Raw genomic sequence first — 24,851 nt, 5'->3', positions numbered from 1 at the left:
CTCCATCCCGGGAGCGCAGGAGCCGAGGAAGAAGCTTAGGCAGGAAAGGGACATGATCTGACTCTGGCTTTGGAAACGTTCATCTGGAAGAACAGAGACTGGACAGCAGGGCCAGTTGTCTGCCTTCCCGTGATCACGTGCATCGTCGGATGGAGACATATGTGCGCCTCCGTATATATGTTACGTTCAGAGTGCATTGAACGCCAGTGTGCCAGGCTGCTCCGAGAGCTCTCCCCAGGGACTCCAATGTAACCTTCATAATCACTCCAGGGGGCTGACTCTTATAAGCCCCACGTTATAGGTGAGGAAACACAAGCTCAGAGAGGCTAAGCAACTTGCCCAATGTCACACAGCTATTAGCTAGTGCGGCCAGGATGTGAGCCTCAGCTGCCTGTGCTCTGTCACCCCAGGCCCCGGTGGAAATCCTGGCCCGCACTGAGGGCCCTGGAAGGTGCCTGTCACCCCAGGCCCTGGTGGAAATCCTGGCCCACACTGAGGGCCCTGGAAGGTGCCTGCCCTCCCTCTCATTCTCCAGCCAGCAGGTCCAGGAGTTTGGGGAGGGGGGGCACACTTATCAGCATCACAAAGCTCTAACAGGACAGGGAACATCCTTCATAGAGATCTGTGTGGATGTTCACGCAAGACAGACCTGCACTCCTGACACAGCATTTTTTTTTTTTAATTCTCAACCAAGGGTATTTTTCCCATTGGTTTTTTGAGAGAGTGGAAGGGAGGGGGAGAGACAGAGAGAGAAACATGGATGTGAAAGAGACACATCGGTTGGTTGCCTCCCACATGCCCCCAACCAGGGCCTGGAACCTGCAACCGAGGTACATGCCCTTGACCGGAATCGAACCCGGAACCCTTCAGTCCGCCGGCCAGTGCTCTGTCCACTGAGCCAAACCAGCTAGGGCTGACACAGCATTTAACTGCCGGTCACCCTAGCTGGTTTGGCTCAGTGGATAGAGCTTCGGCTTGCGGACTGAAGGGTCCTGGGTTCAATTCTGGTCAAGGGCACATGCCCAGGTTGCGGGCTCGATCTCCAGTAGGGGACAAGCAGAAGGCAGCCAATCAATGATTCTCTCTCATCATTGATGTTTCTATCTCTCTCCCTCTCTCTCTCCCTTCCTCTCTGAAATCAATAAAAATATATTTTTAAAAAATAAAAAAATATGCCGAAACCGGTTTGGCTCAGTGGATAGAGCGTCGGCCTGCGGACTGAAAGGTCCCAAGTTCGATTCCGGTCAAGGGCATGTACCTTGGTTGCGGGCACATCCCCAGTAGGGGGTGTGCAAGAGGCAGCTGGTCGATGTTTCTCTCTCATCGATGTTTCTAACTCTCTATCCCTCTCTCTTCCTCACTGTAATAAATCAATAAAATATATTTTAAAAATAAAAAATAAAAATAAATAAATGCAGGTCAACACAGAAGTTAACGCACTGGAAATGCTCCCGCTAATTCCAGGGCGAACACGAATGCTGCCTTCGGAGCGTCCCCGGGGGCCTGGGCCTGGGCTGCAGGCAGCTGTGCAGTCACCCTGCAACGCGGGCTTCCCACAGCCACATCTGCATTTCGGAAGTGAACCTTTGATTCCGCATTTCCTGAGCGGCCGGGCCAGGTGGCCAGGGACAGTCTGCTCTTAGAGCCGCCCCCTCGCCCCCTCGCCGCGCCCCTGCCCCCGGGCGCCCTGGGGTTCTCATCTCACAGAGGACTTGCCCTGCTGCCCACGAGCACACGGGACACCATGGCGAGCCGAGCAGAACCACTCTGAGGACCTCACCGTGGGGTCCAACGCTTCGGGAACCTGCCGTGTCACCCGGGGGTGTGGGAGATGATAGGGGAAGGGACGCTTAGGCTGAGATCCGAGCATCTGTGGGGGGTAACTAGGCGAGGGGCAGACGAGGGGCTGGACCTGCCCCCCAAGGAGCAGGGGCGTCTGGGGAGGAGGAAGGTCAGTGGAGTCGGAACCAGAGGTCCAGGGGGCACTGGCTGTAGATGAACTGGAGAGGGAGACGGGACTGCGTGGCTCACGTCGTGGCTCGCTCGGCCCAGTTGTTGGGGCAAACACGCGGGAGGGCGCTTGTAGATGCGGTTAGCTGCTAACCGTTAGCATCTAAGTCGGCGGGCTTTCTGAGTAGCAGAGATCGCCCAGGTGATGTGGAGGTGGAACTCATGATCCTAGGAGGCCTTGGGAACCAAAGGCTGGGGGTTCCTGGAGAAGTGGGTGCTCCGCCTCAAGACTCTAACGCAGAAATCCCGCCTGAGTTTCCAGTTTGCCACCTGCCCCACAGATCTCAGACTCTCCCCTCCACAGTGGCCTGAGCAGTTCCTTACGTAAATGTACTCTCTAGATAGATAGACAGACAGACGGACAGCCCTTCTCTAACAAGCAGAGGAATCCAGGGAAGGACTGTAAGCAGGAAGAGAGGCTGATCCGATCACCACCAGCCCAGGTCTGAGCCCGGCTGGAACCCAGGGGCACCGGCGCCGGCCCGGTGGGCCCAGAGGCTCCAGAGTGTGTGTCTGGTGCCCGTTCTCCAGGGCTCTGCACGCCCCCTCCCCTCCCCCCTCAGGTGAGGATGCTGACGAGAGGCCATACAGGACTGTGGTAAGGGTGCAATAAGCCACGCGTGTGCTGTGCGGCCTTGGGCAAGTGTTTTAACATCTCTGCGCTTCTGTTTCCTCAGCTGGGAGCCCCTGCCGTGTAAGGGTGTGGTGAGGGCTGGGGACACGGCGGGTGGTTGTTGATCAGCACCTGCTGTGTGTCGCTCTGTACACGGCCTGGGGGAGACTCTGCACCGGACCATCTTAGACAAGAGCCCGCCATTGGGGAGCCTCACAGTCCAGTGGGGGAGAGGTCATTGGTGGATAATCACACAAACAAATGTTAAATGACAAATGTGGTGTGTGCCTTGAAGGGGTGGGGAGCTCTGAGAGCGGAAACGGGGGCCCACCAGTCTGGAAGTCAGGGCCCATGGCGCCTCCGGGGAAATGACGACGTGGGTGCCCATTGCCCCTCCGTGTCACTGTGCTCCTCTTCCAGGTACCTGGAAGGAAACCACCTCACAGCCGTGCCCAGGGAGCTGCCCGCCCTCCGACACCTGACACTTATGTAAGAGCCCGCTTCTCTCCGGGGGAGCTGAGGAAACGCGGCCGCCCTGCTCTCTCTCCCCGGGTGGGGCAGGGACAGACAGCTGGCAGGGACAGACAGCTGGCAGGGACAGACTGCTGGCAGGGCTGGGCCAGCCGAGGGCCCCAGTGAGAACCACGTGCAGAAATACCCGGCGCCTGCCATTGCCGACCATCACATCACCTGCCTCCTCACCCTGGGGTCCCCGTTAAGTTCCTGAGATCCCTCCGTCCCCGGTTCCTCGCCAGCTGTGGCTGCACTTAGATTTGCCAAAAGCATAGATGGGCATTTCCTCCTCCTCCTCCTTTAGTTGCCCGGAAAACGTTCTAAGTAGAAGGTTCTAATTGGGTTCCTTCGGGTGGTAGCTGCCACTGGCTCTCTGTCTGCCCAGACCCAGGAAAACCCTCCGATGAGGAGCGGGCTGCTGGGCACGGGTGTGGCCCAGGGAGCCGGCTGGTCTCCCAGCCTCGTCCCTCAACAGCTTCCCTGCCTTGCCAAGGAGGGGCCTGGAGGGGGCGGGGAGCCCGTCCACAGGGGAAGAGAGAGTTCTTTCAGAAAGAAAATGTCCCCTTGGGAAACGGGCCCTGAAGAAAGGCAGAAGGAAGCGCCCTGTCCCCTGTTCAGCCGGCTTCCCAGCTGAGCCCAAAACCAGTCTGAGAGAGGACTTCCCAACCTCGGCCCTAGGGACGTTAGCGGCCGGTCATCCCTGCTTGGGGGGCTGTGTGGTCCGTGTGGGAATTTCAGCAGCATTCCTGCCTCTGGCCACTAGAGGCCAACAGCCCCCTCCCCCTTGGAAGGGACACAAATGTCTCCAAACATTGTCAGATGTCACGGGGGGAGGGGGGAAGGGAGATGTGTCCCCCGTTGAGAACCTCGCTCTAGAGACCCTTCCGCCCAGAGCAGTGGGCCCCAGCGTCAGCTGATCGCCTGAGTAGTGTGCTTGCTTTTTTAAATACTGATGCTCAAGCCCACGCTTGACCAATCAAATCAGACTCTGTGGGCATGGAGCCCGGCCTCAGAGGGTGGAGACGCTCCCGGGGGATTCCCACGTGCAGCTGCTGTGGAAACCACTGCCTGGGGATTTGTCCCTGAGGAGAAGCTGGAGGTTGTAGTTGGCAGAGACTAGACCCCCACCCACCCACCTCATCCCCCAAGAGAGAATCTGATAAGGGGAATAAGTGAGCGACAAACGAGAGGGAGGGCAGAGGGGCAGTGAAAGGAAGAGCTGATGGGGGGAAATGTGCTAGAATCAGGGGAGAGTGTCGTCTTATGTGTTATGGGTGCTGGTAGAATGAAATGCATGGATAGACATGGAATGGAATGATTGAATAGCTAAATGGATGGATGGATGGACAACAATTGCTTGAATGATTGGATAAAGAGTGAATAAAATATGAACATTTGGATGACTGGATGGGTAGGTGAATACGTGGGTGGGTGATGGGTGGGCGGATTTATGGATGGATGGATGGATGGATGGATGGATGGATGGATGGCAGGCATGTGTGAAAGCTGGGAATGGATCCCTCAGAGGCAACTAACAGTAACTATGACCCTTCTGTTTCCCTTTTCCTAGTGACCTGAGCAACAACAGCATTGGCGTGCTGACCAACTACACCTTCAGTAACATGTCGCACCTCTCCACCCTGTGAGTACAGGGCCGGGCCGGCCATCCTGTTCCCACCCCTCAGGCCAGGCCTGTGCTCCGTGATCCTCAGCCTGCGGCTGCCCTGCCCAGGCGGGCCCTCGTCCTCAGAAGGAGAACAGAGCCGCTGCCTGGCCGTTAGACAGGGCCTGGCCCGCAGTCCTGGAGAAGGCCTCTGGGATTCCTTCTGCGCTGCGTGAGGTTCCTTCCAGGGGACGGTTCCCTACACGGTTACACTTTGCTCAGGCCCATTCATTTCCCCTGAGCTCTGCACACGGAGAACACTCCCCATCTGCAGTAGAGGTGGGTGCTGGCAGAGCTGGCTGGGCAGCCAGCCCGCAGGGGACCCAGAAGGAACCAGGCACAGCCAGCCAGTGAGCTCGCTGGAGTAGTGGGAGAAGGCCCTCCGTGGCGGGGATGGCCCTCGGTGGCGGGTGGTGACCCTCCGTGGTGGGGGATGGCTCTCCATGGGGGGGGGGGTGACCCTCCGTGGCGGGGGGTGACCCTCCGTGGTGGGGGATGGCTCTCTCGTTGTTAAGCTGCTCTTGCCAGTACATTCAAATGGGGAAGATAAGCCACTGGCATGACGGTCCCAGTGTGGGCAGTGCGCCTGTGAGCGGCTGAGACGGGAAGACCAACAGGGCACTGTGTCCTTTTCCGCAGGATCCTGAGCTACAACCGGCTGCGCTGCATCCCCGTCCACGCCTTCCACGGGCTGCGGTCCCTGCGAGTGCTGTGAGTACGGGGTGTCCTGCGCTGGGTGACAGGGGCAGTGCTGAGCCCTCCTTCCCCGCTGTCCGTGGTCCCAGGCCCGCCCACTTCCCCCACCGTGACCTCCCCCAGCACCCTCACTGGCTGAATGGGAGGAAGGAGCATTGGCCTTTCCCTGTTCCAGACCACGACCACATGGGGAACCTTGGGGGAGCCACCAAGCTCTGAGTTCCTGCCTCTTTACGTGTAAATGGGACCCGGAGCACCTCCTGCGAGGTTTAGGGGATGCGGTTACACAGCACGTGCGAGGCATGGAGCCGCTGTTTGGAGGATCACTGTTTCGCCGTTGGTCCCTCCGGCTTCAGAGGGGCGAGGCCAACACCGTGACCCTCCACAGGGAGACCCAGCACCAGCGAGCTGGGAGCTCAGGGCCCGGCTCGCAGACAGCTGTCAGTCAGCCATTGGGCAGTCTGCTCTTAGGGTCTCTTCTTTACAGAACGGTGCCAATAAGTGGCCAACATGTAAGTGTCAGGAGGTTTCTCATACAAAACCAAGGAAAATGGAGAGGCTTGGCCATCACAGGGCTCGCCTCTGCATTCCTGCCGGGCGGCACCCTCCCCTCTGTCCCTCTCCCTGCCCCCTCACCCCCTCCTCACCAGATGACCCCTGCCTGGCCCTCCTTGCGCATAGGCGGGGACAGCCAGCCCACTGAGACAGACGGGTCACCTCTTCCCAAGCACAGCTCTGCCCCGCCCCCACTGCGAGTCTTCCCGTCCACATAATCAGGTGGTAATGCTAGCTGCCTCACAATCCTTATGAGGATTAAGTCAGATTCTGTCTATGAAGCACTTAGCGCCGCTCAGGCCCACGGGAAACACCTTATAAATATTCATTTGTTATTACTGTTCCCACATCAGCACTTGCAAAAGCACCTCCCTGGCACCTCCGCCGAGGCCTGGTGACCCCTGATTCTGGTGCCTTCCATCTGGCACAAAGAGGGTCCTTTGAATGATGCCCATGAGAGCGGAGATGCCAGACATTCTGCCCCAAACTTACCCGCTTCTTACCCTCTGGCCCATGGTCACTGTAACAGTGATAATCCTACTTTATGGGCTTCTCATGGCCATTGCCTCATGGAACCTTTTGCAACAGTGCATGAGGTTGAGAGGCTTACGCCCATTTTTAAGATGGGGAAACTGAGGCCTGGATTGGTGACGTAACCGGCCTAAGGTCCAGCAGCCAGAGGGCGGCAGGACCCAGCCTCCTGGCTCAGAGCCCTGGGGCCCTTCCAGCACCCAGGAGCAGTCAGCAAACAGCACCGAGTGAGCTGGTCTGTTCCAGAGCCTCCAGGCTGATGCGATTTATTGAGGCCCACGAAACACCGGTGTCAGCGACAACTCCGCCACATGTCATCTGCGCTGTTATTAAAAATCAATTCTCTGGGGGCAGAGGAGGGCCCGCGCCGACAGGGTGCCATCTGTTATTGTCACTTATTTATTACCCACCTTCTCTGGGGGCGCGGAGAATGGAAACATCGGCAGGACCATGCCCCTGTTTCCCGTCGAGCACACAGGACGTGGGCTCATCTCGTCAGCCTGGGGCTGAGGCTGGACCTGCCCCCGCCCCCCACCTCCCACCATCCTCCCTCCATCTCAACCTGTTGTCTCCCACCCCAGCCTTCCAGCTCTGTGCATGGGTTTGCTGCCAGGGGGTGACCTGCTGGTTTTAATGGGATCCCTGTGCACATGTTCATAGTTAGAGCAGTACTTTTGGGGGTAACTCAACACGGAAAAGGGAGAAAGAGAATGAATGCTTGCCTGTCCATCTGTCCGTCTGCCTGGCGGTGGGGTGAAAGTCACCCTGTTTTCTTCCTCCTCGGCACACACAGCGTGCCCACCCCAGAACCACTGCAGCCGTCAGCTCATCAGGGTGCACTCCCCCGCACAGCCCGCTGGGCCTGCTTCTTGAATTAGGGCGACGAGGATTTGAGCGTCGTGATTTTAGAATCGTGGCATCTTGTAGATAAAATGGGGTCTTAGGGGCCCTCGTTGCAACCTCCACCTCAGTGGGGAGCAGTCGCTTCCGCATAAGAGCCAATTCAGGAAAAATAAAAATGTCCGCAGGCTACATTTCTTTTACGATATTTGTATCCTTTTTCCCAGTAACTGCACTTGGAGGAATTTATGCTGCGGCCTAATCCAACATGAGGGAAAGGCTCTGTGCATTAAGATCCTGGTTGCCTGTTATTTTTAACCTAAATTTTAAATATTACCTCCAAGTGCCACCCTGGGGAAACGTGTAAGGAAAGCATCACGCAGCCAGCCGATGAAGGGCAATTACTGCGAGAAGATGGAAACTCCACGGCGGTGCGGGCGTGGGAACATAACCCTAATCTGCACATACGTTACAGTTATAGCCGGTAACATGGATAGCTCTGAGGGGGGCTCTCGGGGAACGGAGACACGGGAAAAAACTCAGGGAGGGCTCACTGTTGGCCTTGTCATTGCCGTAATAAATGAAGGTGACATTAAAGATGAATGAAGACAGTAACATATTTATAATTGAGAGAGCAGGGACAAAAAGGTAGGGATTTTTTGAAATCAGGAATTGCAATATATGCAACTGCCTTTAATCATTTGTAGGTTTTTTTCATTGTTCAAGGGTTTCATTATTTTGATTAAAATTCAGAAATGACCAGTGACCCAGGGCTGCTGGCCGTTTGGGGTGGGGCAGGAGAAGGAGCCTCAAGATTCAGCCATAGACAAAGGCCAGAAAGTGCTCTGGAAAGCAGGAGGGGAGAGTGTGTGTGTGTGTGTGTGTGTGTGTGTGTGTGTGTGTGTTTACACGTGTGTGTGCATGTGTGTGTAAACGTGTGTGTGTGTGTGTGTGTGTGTGTGTGTGTGTGTGTGTGTTTTGGCAGGTGGATATAAATACATTTCAGAGAACGTGGCAGGAGGTTGGTCCGGGAGCCCTGAGTACAAAACATTGTGTGAAAACATGCTTTTCCTACTTCACCCCTCATTTGAAGAAAGTCAGATGAGAACATTCTCGTGAACATCCGTGCTCTTCTCCGGGGATCTGTGTGTTCCCTGGTCTGTGCCCCACACCAAGCCACATGCCTTGCGTGCGTGTGGTCCCTGCTGTCACTCCCAGCCCCCGCTGGCCACGGGAGCCACCTGGATTCGGTTAGCACAGGCGGCTAATTTGGCGTGTGTCTGAGGCGGGGAGTGGATTATCATCCATCATCCTCGGTATTTTTAGCTCCAATCCCTGAAGTAGGATGGAGTTTGCTGTTTATGCACATGGGGCTGTTCATCACGCTCCACGCGTTGCACAGACGGTGCCTGCAGCATGCCTGCCAAGGGCTCCGTGTGCCCTTTGCTTGATTACCTTCAGAGACCAAGAGCTCACTCCCTTCTCAGACAACCTCATTTCAGTTTCTTACAGGAAATATTTTTTATTCATTGTTGACAGTATTACAGATGTCCCCCATGCCCTCCCTCTTTGCCCCCCTCCACCCAGCCCCCATGCCCCATTGCGTTTTGACCAGCTGTTGAACATCAGCTAATTCTGGTGAGCCAAAAGGGGACTCCTTTGGACCTCCAAACCATGGCCCTGGCGTGGCCCTTTGGTGCCTAAAAGGAGACTTTAGAGATGCAGGTAACTGAAAACTTCAGAAGCAGATGCTGGGCTTGGGCTGGGTGCAGGTGCTCCGCTGTTACTGTCGGAAATGTGTCTCTTGGGCCCCGGGATAATCTTCTCGGCCCCGCCATGATGGTCTGGGACCCGGATGGAGGTCTGGGTCATGGGAGGGCAGTTCGGGCCAGGGAGGGAGGTCTGGGCTCTGGGGGGCGGTCTGGTACCTCAGCTGGACATCTGGGTTATGGAATAGTGGTCTGGGTTACGGATGGAGATAGAGTCCCCTGATTCAACACTGGATTCGGTGTTTGTGGCCTGGGACCCGGATGTAGGTCTGAGCCCCGGATAGAGGAATGGGTTCTGGAAGGGTCGTTTGGGCCAGGGAGGGATGTCTGGGCCCCAGGGGGTCTGGTACCTCACCTGGACATCTGGGTTATGTTATGGTGGTCTGGGTTACAGATGGAGAACTACACCCCTGATACAAGACTGGATTCTATGTTTGAGGCCTGGGCCCCAGGATTATCTTTTCGGCCCCGCCATGATGGTCTGGGACCCGGATGTAGGTCTGAGCCCCGGATGTAGGTCTGGGTGCTGGGAGAAATGTGTGGTCACTAGGGGGCGCTATGGGCCCAGGTGGGAGGTGTGGGTCAAGGGCAGGACCTCGGGATGATGAAATGGTGGTCTGGACTAGCCTGGATATTCAGACTCCAATAACGGAATAGGCAATGGGTTCTAGGCTGGGTCCCCGGAATGGCCTTCTGGTCCTCGCCATGATGGTCTGGGACCCGGATGCAGTTTTGAGCCCCGGATGGAGGTCTGGGTCCTGGGAGGGCAGTTCGGGCCAGGGAGGGAGGTGTGGGCCCCAGGGGGCGGTCTGCTACCTAAAAGAAAAAAAAAAAAATGTGTCTCTTTCTGCCTCTGCCCTCACCCCAGAAATGTCTCTCATTGGTCCACATAGGTCACATGCTCAACCTCAAACCAGTCACTGCTGCTCCCTGGGCCATAGCTCTGCCCATGAGGCCAAACCACTTGGACTGAGAGTGAAGGAGGAGGGATCCCTCATGGACAGGGAGGATCTGCTACAGAAAGAGGAGATTGAAGCCAAGTAACCCCCCTCCTCAGCAGATAATTACTAAGAATGCCTCCATGTCAGAGATGACAAAACTGAGGCACAGAAAGATTCATTGTCTCAGCTCACACAGCCAGGGATAATCAGAGAGGGACCCGAACCCAGGCGGCCTGACTCCAGACCTCAACCCCCAGGTCACCTGCTCAGAAGAGAATCTACCAGCCCCGCCCCACTCTTAGAATGAGGAGGGCCCTGACACCCCCCCGACGTGCACAGAGTGCCGGGTTCAGGCAGCCTGGCTGGAACAGACACGAACAGACAGCTGTGCCCCCACCTTGCTCTAACAACAGCCTCCTTGGCATCCCTCAGTCCCAAGTTTGCCTTTCACACCCCTAAGGGTCAGGAGGGGACGTGGAGCCCCAGGCGCCTGGAGATGAGTCCTTGGGAGTCCAGCCCCTGGGGAGGAGGGGAGGAGAGGGAGGAGAAGGGGGGCGGGCTAAGTGTGTCCTGGGGGGGCACAGTTGTCCCGCTCCCTGGCCTCCTGTGGGAGGGTGCTCAGACGTGCAGGAGCCCCTCTTTGGGAACCAAACCAGGAGCGGGAACCTGCGGCGAGGCAGGGTTCCTCGGCGGCGGTGTAAATCACAGCCCCTTGCTGGGTAGTTTATGGAGAGCTCAGCGGCTCCGTTCATCATAAACGGGAGCGTGATTTGCAGGAGTCCCAGCGCCAGCGCTGCCTTTGGGTTCATTTGCTGTTTTTGAATCAGGGCTCCGTGCCTCTCCAGGAGCCCAGGCCTCGTTCGGAAATGATTAACAGGGGCTGGGGGGCCTTTGCCAACCAGCAAGCAGCCATGAGGTGATCCGACCTAATGGCAAGCAGGGGCCGCGTGATTCATAAACAACCACGTGAAGTAGAGGTTGAATGAGACTGAGACTGACGCAAGTGCTAGGAAGTGCTTCCAGCCCCTTCTTACCCGGGAGCAACGGGGAGGCGAGAAGCCACCTGCGCACTCGGCCCTATGTCCTGGGGAGGGAGGCGGGTGCTTAGGGTGATGGATGACACCCTACACCAGCTCAGCGTGTGGTTTGGAGGGCCAGGAGAGTCCGTCTCTGCACACCCCACCCCCCTGAGCCAGCTCTGGGGACAGGGCTCAGAAGCCTGCCTGCAATTAGCTCCCCTGCCCAGGGGTTTGAGAGCCTCTGTTCTGTATTAAGGATGATTGAGCTCATGTCTGTTTCTCCCAAAGACCGGGGCAGGCTCCCATCAGCTACCAGGGAAACAAAAGAGCAGATTCCCGAGTGTCGGCCTGGCCCTTGCCCCGTCCACGCTGGTCACCCCTTCGTTTCACCGCGGCTCCCTTCACAGCACAGGGGCCTGTGCCCGGCGTCCCTAACGCCGCCTCTGTGAGTCTGTGAATTTCACCCGCCTTGCATCTCACAGGCCAGGCCCAAGGGGAGCCATCAGCTGGGGGTTGGGGTGTGCAGCTGATGGCTGGTCCTCCAGTGGAGGGTGTAATCTGTGGATTGTGTGTTTGCTCGCGTTGTTACTTGAGCAGCGAAGCACTGTTCATTCCATTTTTCCCCCAAACCTATTCTCCAGGCATTTTCTTGAAGCTCAGTGTATGCCACTGCTCTGCGGGTGGGAATGGCTCCTGGCTACCACCCTGCGGGGTGGAGGGAGGCTGCCTGGCCCCTTGGACACGCTGTTAGGAAATGCGCTCGAGGCCCACAAGCACCAGGCCCACCCTTTCCCTTTAAGGCGAGTGTGAGGCTTCCAGGCAGTTTCCACCGGAGCCGAGTGCCCACCGCCTTCTGTCACCTGAGCTGGGGCCATAGCATTTCTCACTCCCCATAAATCTCCCAAAGTGACTCAAAAGGGAACCGGTTCCTTGGTCTGAACCAGACATTCTTCAAAACCCTGTCACAAATAGCAGTAAAGGTTCATCCTTTAGCACTTAGGAAATGACGATTCTGCATGGGTTAATGCACCCACCACCACCTTCTGGGGCAAATCTTCTTACTTTCATTCCCAGTTTACAACAGGAAACTGAGGCCCAGAGAGGGTGATAACTCTCCCACAGTCACACAGCTGGCACGTGGCAGAATCGGGGTTTGAATGGAAGCAACCTGGATGCAGAACTCGTGGTCTCAGCCCCAGTTCTTGGCATCACCCCTGAAACGCTAGGCCTCCACTAGGGAGCTAGCTCTCCATGTTTGGGGGTGCAAAAGTGGAGGCCCAGAATGTAAAGTAACTTACCCAGCATTCCACAGCTAACAGGGACTGGCCCCATTCCCCGGCCTGTGCAGTACAGCAGTCCGTCCTCTTCCTTCCCCAACCCTCGACCCCCGAGTCCCTGCTGCTGAGCGGGGCACGGGGACATCCACGCACCGGCCACAAAGGACGCGGTGCCTCCAGGTGCTGACAGTGGGGCCCCCAGTGGAACGGAGGGGCCTGGGCCAGTCTGGGACGCCGAGGGCCCTGAGTCAGGTCCGCTCTGGGCGCTAACCTCCTGCCTGTGCTCTGCTGCAGAACCCTGCACGGCAACGACATCTCCAGCGTCCCCGAAGGCTCCTTCAACGACCTGCCGTCCCTGTCCCATCTGTAAGTAGCCCCCGCTCTCTCCCCAGCGTGCACCCACTCAAACGGAACATCGCCTAGAGCCACGGCCCAGGGTGGGCCTGGCTAATGTACATGGGAGGCCGCAAGAGGAAAGTGAAGACCCGAACAAGCCAGGGGGCCCCAAACGTACACCCCTGTCCACACAAAGAAGGATAAATCGTGGGGAGCCGCAGGACAGAGGGGCTTGGAGGAGGGCCATACACTCGGGGACAGTGACTAGGAAATATATGGAGAAACTGATGGAAGAGCGGGGTTATTGTAGCCGCTCTGCATGTTCAGAGACTCCCAGTCTCCGGTGATAAGAGTCCCCCTGGTGCAGGGAGGGCACCTTTCTCGGGAAACGTGACCCGCTTGGAGGCAGAAAGCGGGGAGTCAGAGAGCCCTCCCTGCATCTGCTGGTTCTCAAGCGCCTTGAGCTCAAAATACTCAGCGTCCCAAAGTGGCATGTTGAGGGGGTGTGTTCCGAGCCCCCTCAGCCGGGCTGGGCATCAAACCTCCTCGACAGAGAGCGCCCTCCAGTGGGCCGGGCGGTGGGCGGGGGAGCGATAATGCGATGAGAGGCCTGGGAGCTTCCTGGCGGCTCTGGGATTGAGGTCGTTGAGGTCGAGCGGAGGGTTGTCTTACTGGGGTGGACGGGAACAAAGCCTCAGAGGCCGAGGGGCTGGGCTGGGGTTGAAACATCTCCAGGGGCTGGAGGTACAGTCTGGAGTCCACTGGTCCTCATGCCAGACACGCCCAGTCTAGCCAGAGCCCCAAGACTCTGCTCTCCCAGAGGGCCAAGGGTATGGAGCCTGGGGCCCAGCTGGGCGGGGGGACCCTGACTTCCTGCTCTGCCCCCAGGGCGCTGGGCACCAACCCGCTGCACTGTGACTGCAGCCTGCGCTGGCTGTCGGAATGGGTGAAGGCGGGGTACAAGGAGCCTGGCATCGCCCGCTGCAGTAGCCCCGAGCCCATGGCCGACAGACTCCTGCTCACCACCCCCACCCACCGATTCCAGTGCAAAGGTAGGTGCTGACGCCTCCCCTTCAGCCAGTCCCCTCCCCCGCCCCCTCTCGGGCTCGGCTCTGGCCCTGAGCAGATGGGGCGCCTGGAGCCACTGCCCTGCCTGCCATGGGTCACAGACTCGGAGGCTGATGTGGACGCGGACCCGCCTCTCAGGCTCCGTCCTTCTCTCCCCAAGGCCCGCCCTGACTTTCCCTCCCTGCTGCCTTCTCCATCCTCCGTTTAGCTGAGAAATCCTTCCGCCTGCATCTGCTGGCCAGCATTCCTAAAGCACACGCATTTCCCCAGCCATTTGTGATTTAGACCAACGGCATCGTCATGATAACAAACCACTACTGGGTCCTATTATGAGGAAGGCATTATGTTAAGATTTCTCTTTTTCTTTCTATTTTCTTTCCATCACCATTTATCCCCACTATTAAGCATTTTTTCATGTGTTGTTTCATTTCATTTTCACTTTCCATGTATTAATGTACTTACTTCCTCAGAACCTTTGTGGGATACACACTAGAATCACCCTCATTTAAAAAATGAAACCACCAAATCTGGCCGAGGTGAAAAGATCTCTTACTGCCACCCCTGGGAGGGTGCTCAGCCTTGCTGATTCCAGAATAAATGCTCTTGGGTCCCAGGCTGTACTGCCAACCAGGCTTCTCCTGGGCCCCAGCTGTACTCCCCACCACGGCTTCTCTCAGGCCCCAGGTGTACTCCCCACCTCAGCTTCTCTCAGGCCCCAGGTGTACTCCCCACCACGGCTTCTCTCAGACCCCAGGTGTACTCCCACCACAGCTCTCAGGCCCCAGATGTACTCCCCACCTCAGCTTCTCTCAGACCCCAGGTGTACTCCCCACCACGGCTTCTCCTGGGCCCCAGGTGTACTCCCCACCACGGCTTCTCTCAGGCCCCAGGTGTACTCCCCACCTCAGCTTCTCTCAGGCCCTAGGTGTACTCCCCACCACGGCTTCTCTCAGACCCCAGGTGTACTCCCACCACAGCTCTCAGGCCCCAGGTGTACTCCCCACCTCAGTTTCTCTCAGGCCCCAGGTGTACTCCCCACCACGGCTTCTCTCAGGCCCCAGGTGTACTCCCCACCACGGCTTCTCTCAGGCCCCAGGTGTACTCCCCACCACGGCTTCTCTCAGGCCCCAGGTGTACTCCCCACCACGGCTTCTCTCAGGCGCCAGGTGTACTCCCCACCACGGCTTCTCTCAGGCGCCAGGTGTACTCCCCACCACGGCTTCTCTCAGGCCCCAGGTGTACTCCCCACCACGGCTTCTCTCAGGCCCCAGGTGTACTCCCCACCACAGCTTCTCTCAGGCCTCAGGTGTACTCACACCACGGCTTCTCTCAGGCCTCAGGTGTACTCCCCACCACGGCTTCTCTCAGGCCCCAGGTGTACTCCCCACCACAGCTTCTCTCAAGCCCCAGGTGTACTCCCCACCACAGCTTCTCTCAGGCCCCAGGTGTACTCCCCACCACAGCTTCTCTCAGGCCCCAGGTGTACTCCCCACCACAGCTTCTCTCAGGCCCCAGGTGTACTCCCCACCACGGCTTCTCTCAGGCCCCAGGTGTATTCCCACCACGGCTTCTCGGGCCCCAGGTGTACTCCCCACCACGGCTTCTCTCAGGCCCCAGGTGTACTCCCCACCACGGCTTCTCTCAGGCCCCATTGTACTCCCCACCACGGCTTCTCTCAGGCCCCAGGTGTACTCCCCACCACAGCTTCTCTCAGGCGCCAGGTGTACTCCCCACCACGGCTTCTCAGGCCCCAGGTGTACTCCCCACCTCAGTTTCTCTCAGGCCCCAGGTGTACTCCCCACCACGGCTTCTCTCAGGCCCCAGGTGTACTCCCCACCACGGCTTCTCTCAGGCGCCAGGTGTACTCCCCACCACGGCTTCTCTCAGGCCCCAGGTGTACTCCCCACCACGGCTTCTCAGGCCCCAGGTGTATTCCCACCACGGTTTCTCTCAGACCCCAGCTGTACTCCCCTCCACAGCTTCTCTCAAGCCCCAGGTGTACTCCCCACCACGGCTTCTCTCAGGCCCCAGGTGTACTCCCCACCACAGCTCCTCTCAGGCCCCAGGTATACTCCAACCACAGCTTCTCTCAGGCCCCAGGTGTACTCCCCACCACGGCTTCTCTCAGGCCCCAGGTATACTCCAACCACAGCTTCTCTCAGGCCCCAGGTGTACTCCCCACCACGGCTTCTCTCAGGCCCCAGGTATACTCCAACCACAGCTTCTCTCAGGCCCCAGGTGTACTCCCCACCACGGCTTCTCTCAGGCCCCAGGTGTACTCCCCACCACGGCTTCTCTCAGGCCCCAGGTGTACTCCCCACCACGGCTTCCCTCAGGCCCCAGGTGTACTCCCCACCACAGCTTCTCTCAGGCCCCAGGTGTACTCCCCACCACAGCTTCTCTCAGGCCCCAGGTGTACTCCCCACCGCAGCTTCTCTCAGGCCCCAGGTGTACTCCCCACCACGGCTTCTCTCAGGCCCCAGGTGTACTCCCCACCGCAGCTTCTCTCAGGCCCCAGGTGTACTCCCCACCACGGCTTCTCTCAGGCCCCAGGTGTACTCCCCACCACGGCTTCTCTCAGGCCCCAGGTGTACTCCCCACCACGGCTTCTCTCAGGCCCCAGGTGTACTCCCCACCACGGCTTCTCTCAGGCCCCAGGTGTACTCCCCACCACAGCTTCTCTCAGGCCCCAGGTGTACTCCCCACCGCAGCTTCTCTCAGGCCCCAGGTGTACTCCCCACCACGGCTTCTCTCAGGCCCCAGGTGTACTCCCCACCACAGCTTCTCTCAGGCCCCAGGTGTACTCCCCACCGCAGCTTCTCTCAGGCCCCAGGTGTACTCCCCACCACGGCTTCTCTCAGGCCCCAGGTGTACTCCCCACCACGCTTCTCTCAGGCCCCAGGTGTACTCACCACCACGGCTTCTCTCAGGCCCCATTGTACTCCCCACCACGCTTCTCTCAGGCCCCAGGTGTACTCCCCACCACGCTTCTCTCAGGCCCCAGGTGTACTCCCCACCACGGCTTCTCCTGGGCCCCAGGTGTACTCCCCACCACGCTTCTCTCAGGCACCAGGTGTACTCCCCACCACGCTTCTCTCAGGCCCCAGGTGTACTCCCCACCACGGCTTCTCTCAGGCCCCAGGTGTACTCCCCACCACAGCTTCTCTCAAGCCCCAGGTGTACTCCCCACCACAGCTTCTCTCAGGCCCCAGGTGTACTTCCCACCACGGCTTCTCTCAGGCCCCAGGTGTACTCCCCACCCTGGCTTCTCTCAGACCCCAGGTGTACTCCCCACCACGGCTTCTCTCAGGCCCCAGGTGTACTCCCCACCACGGCTTCTCTCAGGCCCCAGGTGTACTCCCCACCACGGCTTCTCTCGGGCCCCAGGTGTACTCCCCACCACAGCTTCTCTCGGGCCCCAGGTGTACTCCCCACCACAGCTTCTCTCAGGCCCCAGGTGTACTTCCCACCACGGCTTCTCTCAGGCCCCAGGTGTACTCCCCACCACAGCTTCTCTCAGGCCCCAGGTGTACTCACCACCACGGCTTCTCTCAGGCCCCAGGTGTACTCCCCACCACGGCTTCTCTCAGGCCCCAGGTGTACTCCCCACCACAGCTTCTCTCAGGCCCCAGGTGTACTCCCCACCACGGCTTCTCTCAGGCCCCATTGTACTCCCCACCACAGCTTCTCTCAGGCCCCAGGTGTACTCCCCACCACGGCTTCTCTCAGGCCCCAGGTGTACTCCTCACCATGGCTTCTCTCAGACCCCAGGTGTACTCCTCACCCTGGCCTCACTTGGGCCCCAGGGTTCATACCCACCTCGCCTCCCCAGCAGCTCCGTTTGAGCCTTTCGAGTATTTCCAGTTTCCTCCTCACTGTTGCTGCATTAAGTTCTTGCTCTTTTAAACGTGTGTCCTCAGGTAGATTCTGAGGCAGAAATTACTGAGCCAGGTGCATGCTAATGTTGAAAACCTTCACACTTGTCGCCAAACTGGTTTCCAAAAAGGGCTGTAAGCAGCTGACTCCCCAGAAGCACCATGCGAGTGCGCCTTTCACCTTTCCGGCTTTGTTTTATCTCATTCTGTAATCACTGCTAATTCAATAGCTAAAAAGTCATATCTCTTTATATTTTTTCTGTCTCTGATTGCTGGAGAAACTGATTTTTTTCAAAAATTTACTTCCTATACGTGTTATACTTGTCCATCCGCGTCCTTTGCTCACCTCGTAAAGCCGTACCCCATTTTTCGCCTGTTTGGTTGGTTTTTTACCGCGTACTTCAGCCACCCTCCACACCGACACCGTCTCCCTGGGGCCGTCTCTGTTCTAATGGGAATCCAGGGCCCAGCCCCTGGGGTGGCTCTCACTCAGGCCATCTGGTCACCAACCCGAAACGGCCCCTCTCCCACTGGCTTAGACTGAACCCAGTCTCCAAATGGATGGCCGTTATCTTGGGTTCATTTCAAGTCCTAACATGAAGTCAGTCCTGTTCACCCGGGGCTACTGTCCGAGCTGGCGACAGCCCAGCTCTGCCGGGACCACGTCCCTCCCTGCAGCCCTCACAGCTGGAGAGCAGGACGCGTGACAGCGTCGTGGGTGCAGAGTCCCGAGCTCGGCCGCCCTTGTCGGCGCCGTGGCTGTGTCCTCGCCACCGTGTCTTCCTCCGGCGTGAACGGGCTCTGCTTCCTTGGCCCGACCCTTGTCCTCCATAGCCGGGCACTGACCCCTCCGTGGGGGTTGCGGGTGGGGGATGGGTTTGGGGCGGAGGAAGGCAGGTCCCAATGAAGCCTGGGCCGGGAGCTTCCAGAACAAAACAGAAAAGATACACACACACGGGTTTTCTAATTACGGCGCGTTGTTTGCAGATGAGCACCCAAATCGGATCAGGCTAATTACAGTAATTGGTTTGACTGCAGTGGTGCTTCTGAAGGATGTCCCGCTGTGATCTCCCCCCCAGACAGCGGCTGGATTGATGGGACTCTGGCTGGGCGGGTGTGTGGGCGGGGAGGGCCACTGCCCAGTGCGCACGGGGATGGGCGGGGCCGCGGCTGGCTGAGCCAGGGGCCAGAGCCCAGGGGAAGGGGGGTGTGACGGGGAGGCCTTTCAGGGGCCGGCCACCAACCGCCTGTGGTTCCACTGTCCAGGGCCAGTGGACATCAACATTGTGGCCAAGTGCAACGCCTGCCTCTCCAGCCCGTGCAGGAACAACGGGACGTGCAGCCAGGACCCCGTGGAGCTGTACCGCTGCGCCTGCCCCTATGGCTACAAGGTAGGCAGCACGCCCGCCCCGCCGGCCTCGGCCCCAGCAGGGCCTGTGCCTGCAGGGCAGCCGGGGTGACTCCGTGGCACAGGCCACCCCAAAGCGGCATTTGCTGGTAACTCGCCTGTTCCGCTGGTGGGGCGGCCCAGTTTCATCACGCTCATGCCAGCCACCAGGACCCCCTGGTCTCGACAGCGACTGAGACAGGGAGGAAATGTGACGCTGCCTTGGTTAGACGTGGGGAAAGGAAGTCAGAGAGACTTCCGGGTAGAGGCATCCCTTAAACCCGCTCTCCTGGCTTCCCTTCCTCGGGGATTTCCAGACCCACTCCCACCCCAGCTCTGCCCTCAGGACGCCCAGCCCCGAAAGTTCCAGCCCAGCGGAGGACACAGGGACTAAAAGGCCTAGGCCCTAGGGCCGCCACGCCACCCGACAGGCTCAGGGCAGCCAGCAAGGCCGGAGAACTAAAATGCATATTCCGGCTGATTCTTTTTCAGCCAGGGAGCTCCCTGCACGGGCGTTCGGTGTCTGGGAACAGTGCTTCTCACTCCCGTGGGCACAGGAGTCACCCGGGAGCTGAGGAGCGTGCAGGTCCTGACTTATCAGACCTGGGGTCAGGCCCAAGGTTGCTGCTGGTCCGGGGACCACGCTTTGAGTAGCAAGGGCTCAGGGCGGCCTTCCTGGCCCATCTCGGGAAGCGGTTTCCAGAGGGGTGGCTGTTCCCCCTCTCCTTCAGAGGAAGCCGCAAGCCCCGGCCGTGTCCTTCACAGGCACACACTCAGGGGTGGGGGCGGGGAGACGAGGAGCATCACAGAGCTGGTGGATTTGAGCAAAACGAGGCTGAAGAAAGTTGAGTCGGGCTAATTAGCCAAGCACCCACCACGGTGGTTATTCCTCAAGGACGCGTATGACAGAAACCCCGCCTGCGGGCTGAGTTGCCGTGTTGTCAGTGCGAGCTCTGCCTCCTGGATTCCTGTGCTCAGCGTAAGGGGCTGGCGGAGACACCCCCAGCCCCAGCCCCAGGGAGGGTTCCCCCTGGAGCCCCTGGTACCTGAAAGTGCCCAGAGCAGAGAGGTCGGTCCAGGCAAGGGCTGGGGGGGGGGGTCCCATCTTGCCCACCTTGACCTGCTCAGGTTCCCCTGCCCTGCCCTTCCTGGCTCATTTGTTCAAAAAACACACACACACACACACACATATTTCTGAACAATCAGCACCTGAGAAGCCCTCCTCCTCATCAGAATGGCTGTTTACGGAGCTGCCAGGCCTCACCAGGTGCCTCACGTGTAGGTGGTTGCTCATCACCGTCCGCTCTGTAGGGAGGTATTATGATCCCTGTCATAGACGGTGAGAACAAGGCCCAGGCAAGTCTCTCCCTCGAGGCACGTAGCGGGTGTGCCCTGAGCTCTATCTCACTGGGCAGCCGTGTCTGAGGGACAAGTGGCCGGCACAGGGGTCCGGGATGGCTCTGGACTGAGGTCGGGGTTCAGCTGCTGCCTGGTCCGCTCACTGCCATCTCGACCTGTCATCGCACTTTCCACGTCAGCTTCCCTGTCCGCCAAAGTGGGGTACTCACCATCGTACCAGCCCCACAGCAGCTTTGGTGAAGACAGAGCACTTAGCACGAGGCCTGGCGTGGACACGTGCTCCGTGAACCCGTGTGGAAATGGCGATTGCCACACTGACGCCCGAAAGTGCTCCCCGGTGCTGTGATTTAGGATTAACCAGATCCCATGCCACCTGCATTCGCCGCCCCTCCCGGGAACCCCTGACTGGCCCTTTAAATGTGCGTGCGGGGCAGGAAGGGAAGCAGGCGGCCCGGGGCTGCTGGGACGGGCCTGAGGCTCCGGCTGCTGGGACAGTGGAGGCCGGCGATCCACCTCAGTCCTGTGCCCAGCTGGCAGCGGCGGCCAGGCAGGAAGCCCAGGCCACTCTTCTAGGCCCTGGCGGCAGTCAGAGAGGGGAGAGGACTTTCAGGCAGATGGTGAGCAGGTGGTGTGGCAGTGGGGGGGCTCCGTGGTCACCCTGCCTGGCATGGTGCCCACAGCCCAGGAACCAACACAGCAGGCACCTCCCCAGGCCCCATAGGCCCTCCGAGGGACTGTTTGCCAAGCCTGGGGTGTAGCACTGGCCCATGGGTCCCAGGGGAGAAGCTGGAGCCAGGGGGCCCAGCTGCGGGCAGCCCCGCTTAGCCCCTTCCCCGTGCCTGAGACCCGCTGTCCCTTCTGAGGCCAGGTGGCTCCTTTTCAGCTCAAACGTCCCCTCCAGAGGCGCCTGTGCCAAAAGAACCCCCCCACCCCCACCCAGAACTCTGTCACAGGGTCTCAGGCTGCACATGAGAATCACCCGCAGAACTTGAGTGTAAATACCAGCACCTGGGCTCACGTCCAGGCCAGTCAACGATGAACTCAGGGGGTGTCACTTACTGTAATAGGGCCAAGGTCTGCCGGCCACGTCCTACTTGTGGACTATATTCAAGCCTCAGTGAGGCTAATCATGACATCACCTCCTAGGATGTGTAGAATGCCTACTGTGTACCAGATGTGTTATGCAATGTTAAGTACTTTCTTATAAGAAAGGTCTGGTTTAAGTCTCATGGCAACTGTATGAGCTAGGCTTACAGAGGTTAAAAGGTTCGACAAGGTCAAGGTCAGCCAACCAGGAAGAGACGAAGCTGCAATGTGAATCCAGGTGGTTCTACATCCAAAGCCCATGCTCTCGCCCTGGGGTTTAGAATAGGAGAGAGAGAACCGTGTGACTTCTGGGGACCCAGGCTCCTGAATCCTCCACACGCCTCCCCTTCTCACTAGGGAGCCCCCAGCAGCAAGGTCTCCCTGTGGCTTTCTCCAAGTCACACTGCAGGCGTGTCCCAGGCCCTGCTATCTCCCCAACCCCATCCCAGAGGATGCTGGGAACTCCCAGGGGTCTCCTGGGTCACGGCAGCCCCTGACAGCCTCCCTAACTGGGTGCTTCTCCCCCTTCCCCGCAGGGCAAGGACTGCGCCACGCCCATCAACACCTGCATCCAGAACCCCTGTCAGCACGGAGGCACCTGCCACCTGAGCGAGAGCCACAAGGACGGCTTCAGGTAACAGCTCACCCTCGGGCAGGCTGCGGGGGCAGAGCTGGCACTGAGGGTCCCTGTGCCCACACTGGGCCGAGGCCTTGGTGTGGGTGGTTGCCAGGCTCTTCCTGGGTTACACTCGGTACGGATCAGGAAATTGAGGCGTTGGAGGGACCAGGTTGCACGGTTAGCAAGCACTGGTACAGGAACTCACATGCAGCCAGGACTCAGGGGTTTGCAGTTGCTGACTAAGGTCAGAAGGGGGCGCTGATGGCTCAAAGAGCCACCCGCCTGGTGATGCCACCACTCTTTCTTCTGGGACATAAAAATAACTTTAATAGTAGGCGCCATTGATTACATGCTCACATGTGCCAGATACTGGCTAGTCAAGTGTGTTCTAAATCCTCCCAACGAGGCTATCTGGTACTGGCACGTACTGGCCCCACTTAACAGATGAGGAAACTGAGGCACGGAGATTGATTTGCTCTGAGGTAGGTGTCCTGACTCTCGTTCCTGAGTCTTCCAGCCCCACCTCTTATCCCTGCATTCAGAGCTCGGGAAGAAGGGGGCAGCTGAATGGAATAAGGAGATGTATACAACGGGATATTAGCAATAAACAAGAACAAACCTACAATTCCCAACAGCGGGGGTGGACCCAGAGGGCATTCTGCTAAATGAAACAAGTCAGACAGAGGAAGACAAATACCATATGATTTCACTTATGTGTGGAATTTTTAAAAATCAAAAATGAACAAACAAAACAAAAACAGACTCATAGGAACAACAAACCGATGGTGGGGGTGGGGATGGGGTGGAAAAGGTGAGGGGGGATATAGTCAATAATATTCGATGACTTTGCACGGTGACACGTGGTTACTAGACTTAGTGTCGTAAGATACATAAATGTTGAGTCACTATGTCGTACACCTGAAACTAATACAACATTGAATGCCGACTATAGTTTTTAAAGCAAGAAAGGGATAGAAGCCATGTAAGTTCTCATCTCTGTCCCAGGAGGGGCCCTTCTAGACCCCTGCCAAGTGTGGGCCCCTCCTGCTTCCTGCCCTCCCAGATGCCCAGTTTCCCAGCCCAGGGCCCTGGCAGAAGCAGATAGGTGGGAACTGGCTCATTTGCCCCCACCACCACCACCACCAGTGAGCCAGTGGGTTGGGTGGTACGGGAGCGGGGGGGGGGGGGGGGGAGGCTCCCGATGCCAAGCTGTCTGCAGACATCCTAGAGCTCAGGTTGCACACGGTTGATTTTCAAAGACACTCTGGCCCGGCTGCTGTGTGGTCTGTGAAGGAAGTCAGATTCTGGGCTCCAGTTCTCCTCCCCAGGCACCCGGCCCGCCCACGCCAGCCCCGTCAAACTCTGAGTCTTGAAAAATGAAAAGCAAGGCAGAGTGTTTTCCTGCCTGGAGCGGGCCAGATCCCCCACCCTCCCCCTGAGAGCAGGGCCCGGAGAAGCCACGGAAGTCTCTCAGTGGCATCTGGGCCCCAGCCAGGAAACACCCCTGGAGGGGAAGCCTGGCTCTGCCCACCCAGCCGAGGGAGGGACACCTCACTGTGGTTTTAATTTACATTTCTTTGATGATTAGTGATGTTGAGCGTCTCTTCATATGTCTATTGGCCATCTGTATATCCTCTTTGAAGAAGTGTCTATTCAGATCTTTTGCGCATTCTTTAATCGGATTGTTTGTTTGTTTTGGTGTTGAGATTTATACGTTCTTAATAAATTTTGGACATTAACCCCTTATCAGATGTATCATTGGTGAATATGTTCTCCCATTCATTGGGTTATATTTCATTTTGTTGTTGGTTTCCTTTGCTGTGCAAAAACTCTGTAGTCCCATTCGTTTTTCTTTTGTTTCTCTTGCCCGATAGTTCATTATTGGTGTATAAAAATGCAACTGATTTCTGGATATTTATTTTTTATCCTGCCACTTTACTGAATTCATTTATCATTCTGGTAGTTTTGGGGGGTCATCTATATACATAGGTTCTACAGGGCATGATATTATATATATAGAAAACCCTATACATGATATTGTATATAGAGACACTGTATACAACTGTATCAAATATTGACAGTTTTACTTCCTCCTTTCCAATTGGGGTACATTTTATTTCTTCTTCTTGTCTGATTGCTATGGCTAGGTCTTCCAGTACTGTGTTGAATAAGAGTGGTGAACGCAGACATCCCTATCTTGTGCCCCGATCTTAAGAAATGCCTGTAGTTTTTGCCCATTGAGTATGACGTTGGCTGTGAGTTTGGTATATATGGCTTTTATTATGTTGATGTATGTTCCTCTATTTCGACTTTGCTGAGGGTTTTTATCATAAATGAGTGATGGCTTTTATTGAATGCTTTTTCTACATCTATTGATATGATCATGAGTTTTTTAACCTTCCATTTGTTTATGTGGTATGTCATGTTTATTGTTTTATGGGTATCATACCAACCTTGCATCCCCGGAATAAATTCCACTTGAGCATGGTGCATGATCTTTTTAATGTATTGCTGGATTTGGTTTGCTAATATTTTTGTTGAGGATCTTAGCATCTGTGTTCACCAGGGATATTGGCCTATAATTTTCTTTCTTTGTCGTGTCTTTATCTGGTTTTGGAATTGGGATAATGCTGGCCTCATAAAATGAGCTTAGGAGTCTTTGCTCCTCTTGAATTTTTTTGGAATAGTTTGAGG

At 57.4% G+C, this 24,851-nt stretch overlaps 1 protein-coding gene across 1 annotated transcript in view; it reads left to right on the top strand.

Annotated features, from left to right (window-relative positions):
- Positions 1–24,851, top strand: part of SLIT3 (slit guidance ligand 3) — a 536,028-nt gene that overhangs the window by 498,525 nt on the left and 12,652 nt on the right. Inside the window, exons 21-27 of the mRNA XM_079771932.1 lie at positions 3,044–3,112; positions 4,707–4,778; positions 5,439–5,510; positions 12,722–12,793; positions 13,652–13,815; positions 18,973–19,097; positions 22,075–22,172. Coding sequence (XP_079628058.1) covers positions 3,044–3,112; positions 4,707–4,778; positions 5,439–5,510; positions 12,722–12,793; positions 13,652–13,815; positions 18,973–19,097; positions 22,075–22,172 — 672 coding nt within the window. The remainder of the gene's footprint in view (positions 1–3,043; positions 3,113–4,706; positions 4,779–5,438; positions 5,511–12,721; positions 12,794–13,651; positions 13,816–18,972; positions 19,098–22,074; positions 22,173–24,851) is intronic.

This window comes from Cnephaeus nilssonii (genome assembly GCF_951640355.1).
Source record: "Cnephaeus nilssonii genome assembly, chromosome: 5".
Taxonomy (NCBI): domain Eukaryota; kingdom Metazoa; phylum Chordata; class Mammalia; order Chiroptera; family Vespertilionidae; genus Cnephaeus; species Cnephaeus nilssonii.
The sequence above is the reverse complement of the archived record's forward strand: the minus strand, read 5'-3'. Positions and strand labels throughout refer to the sequence as shown.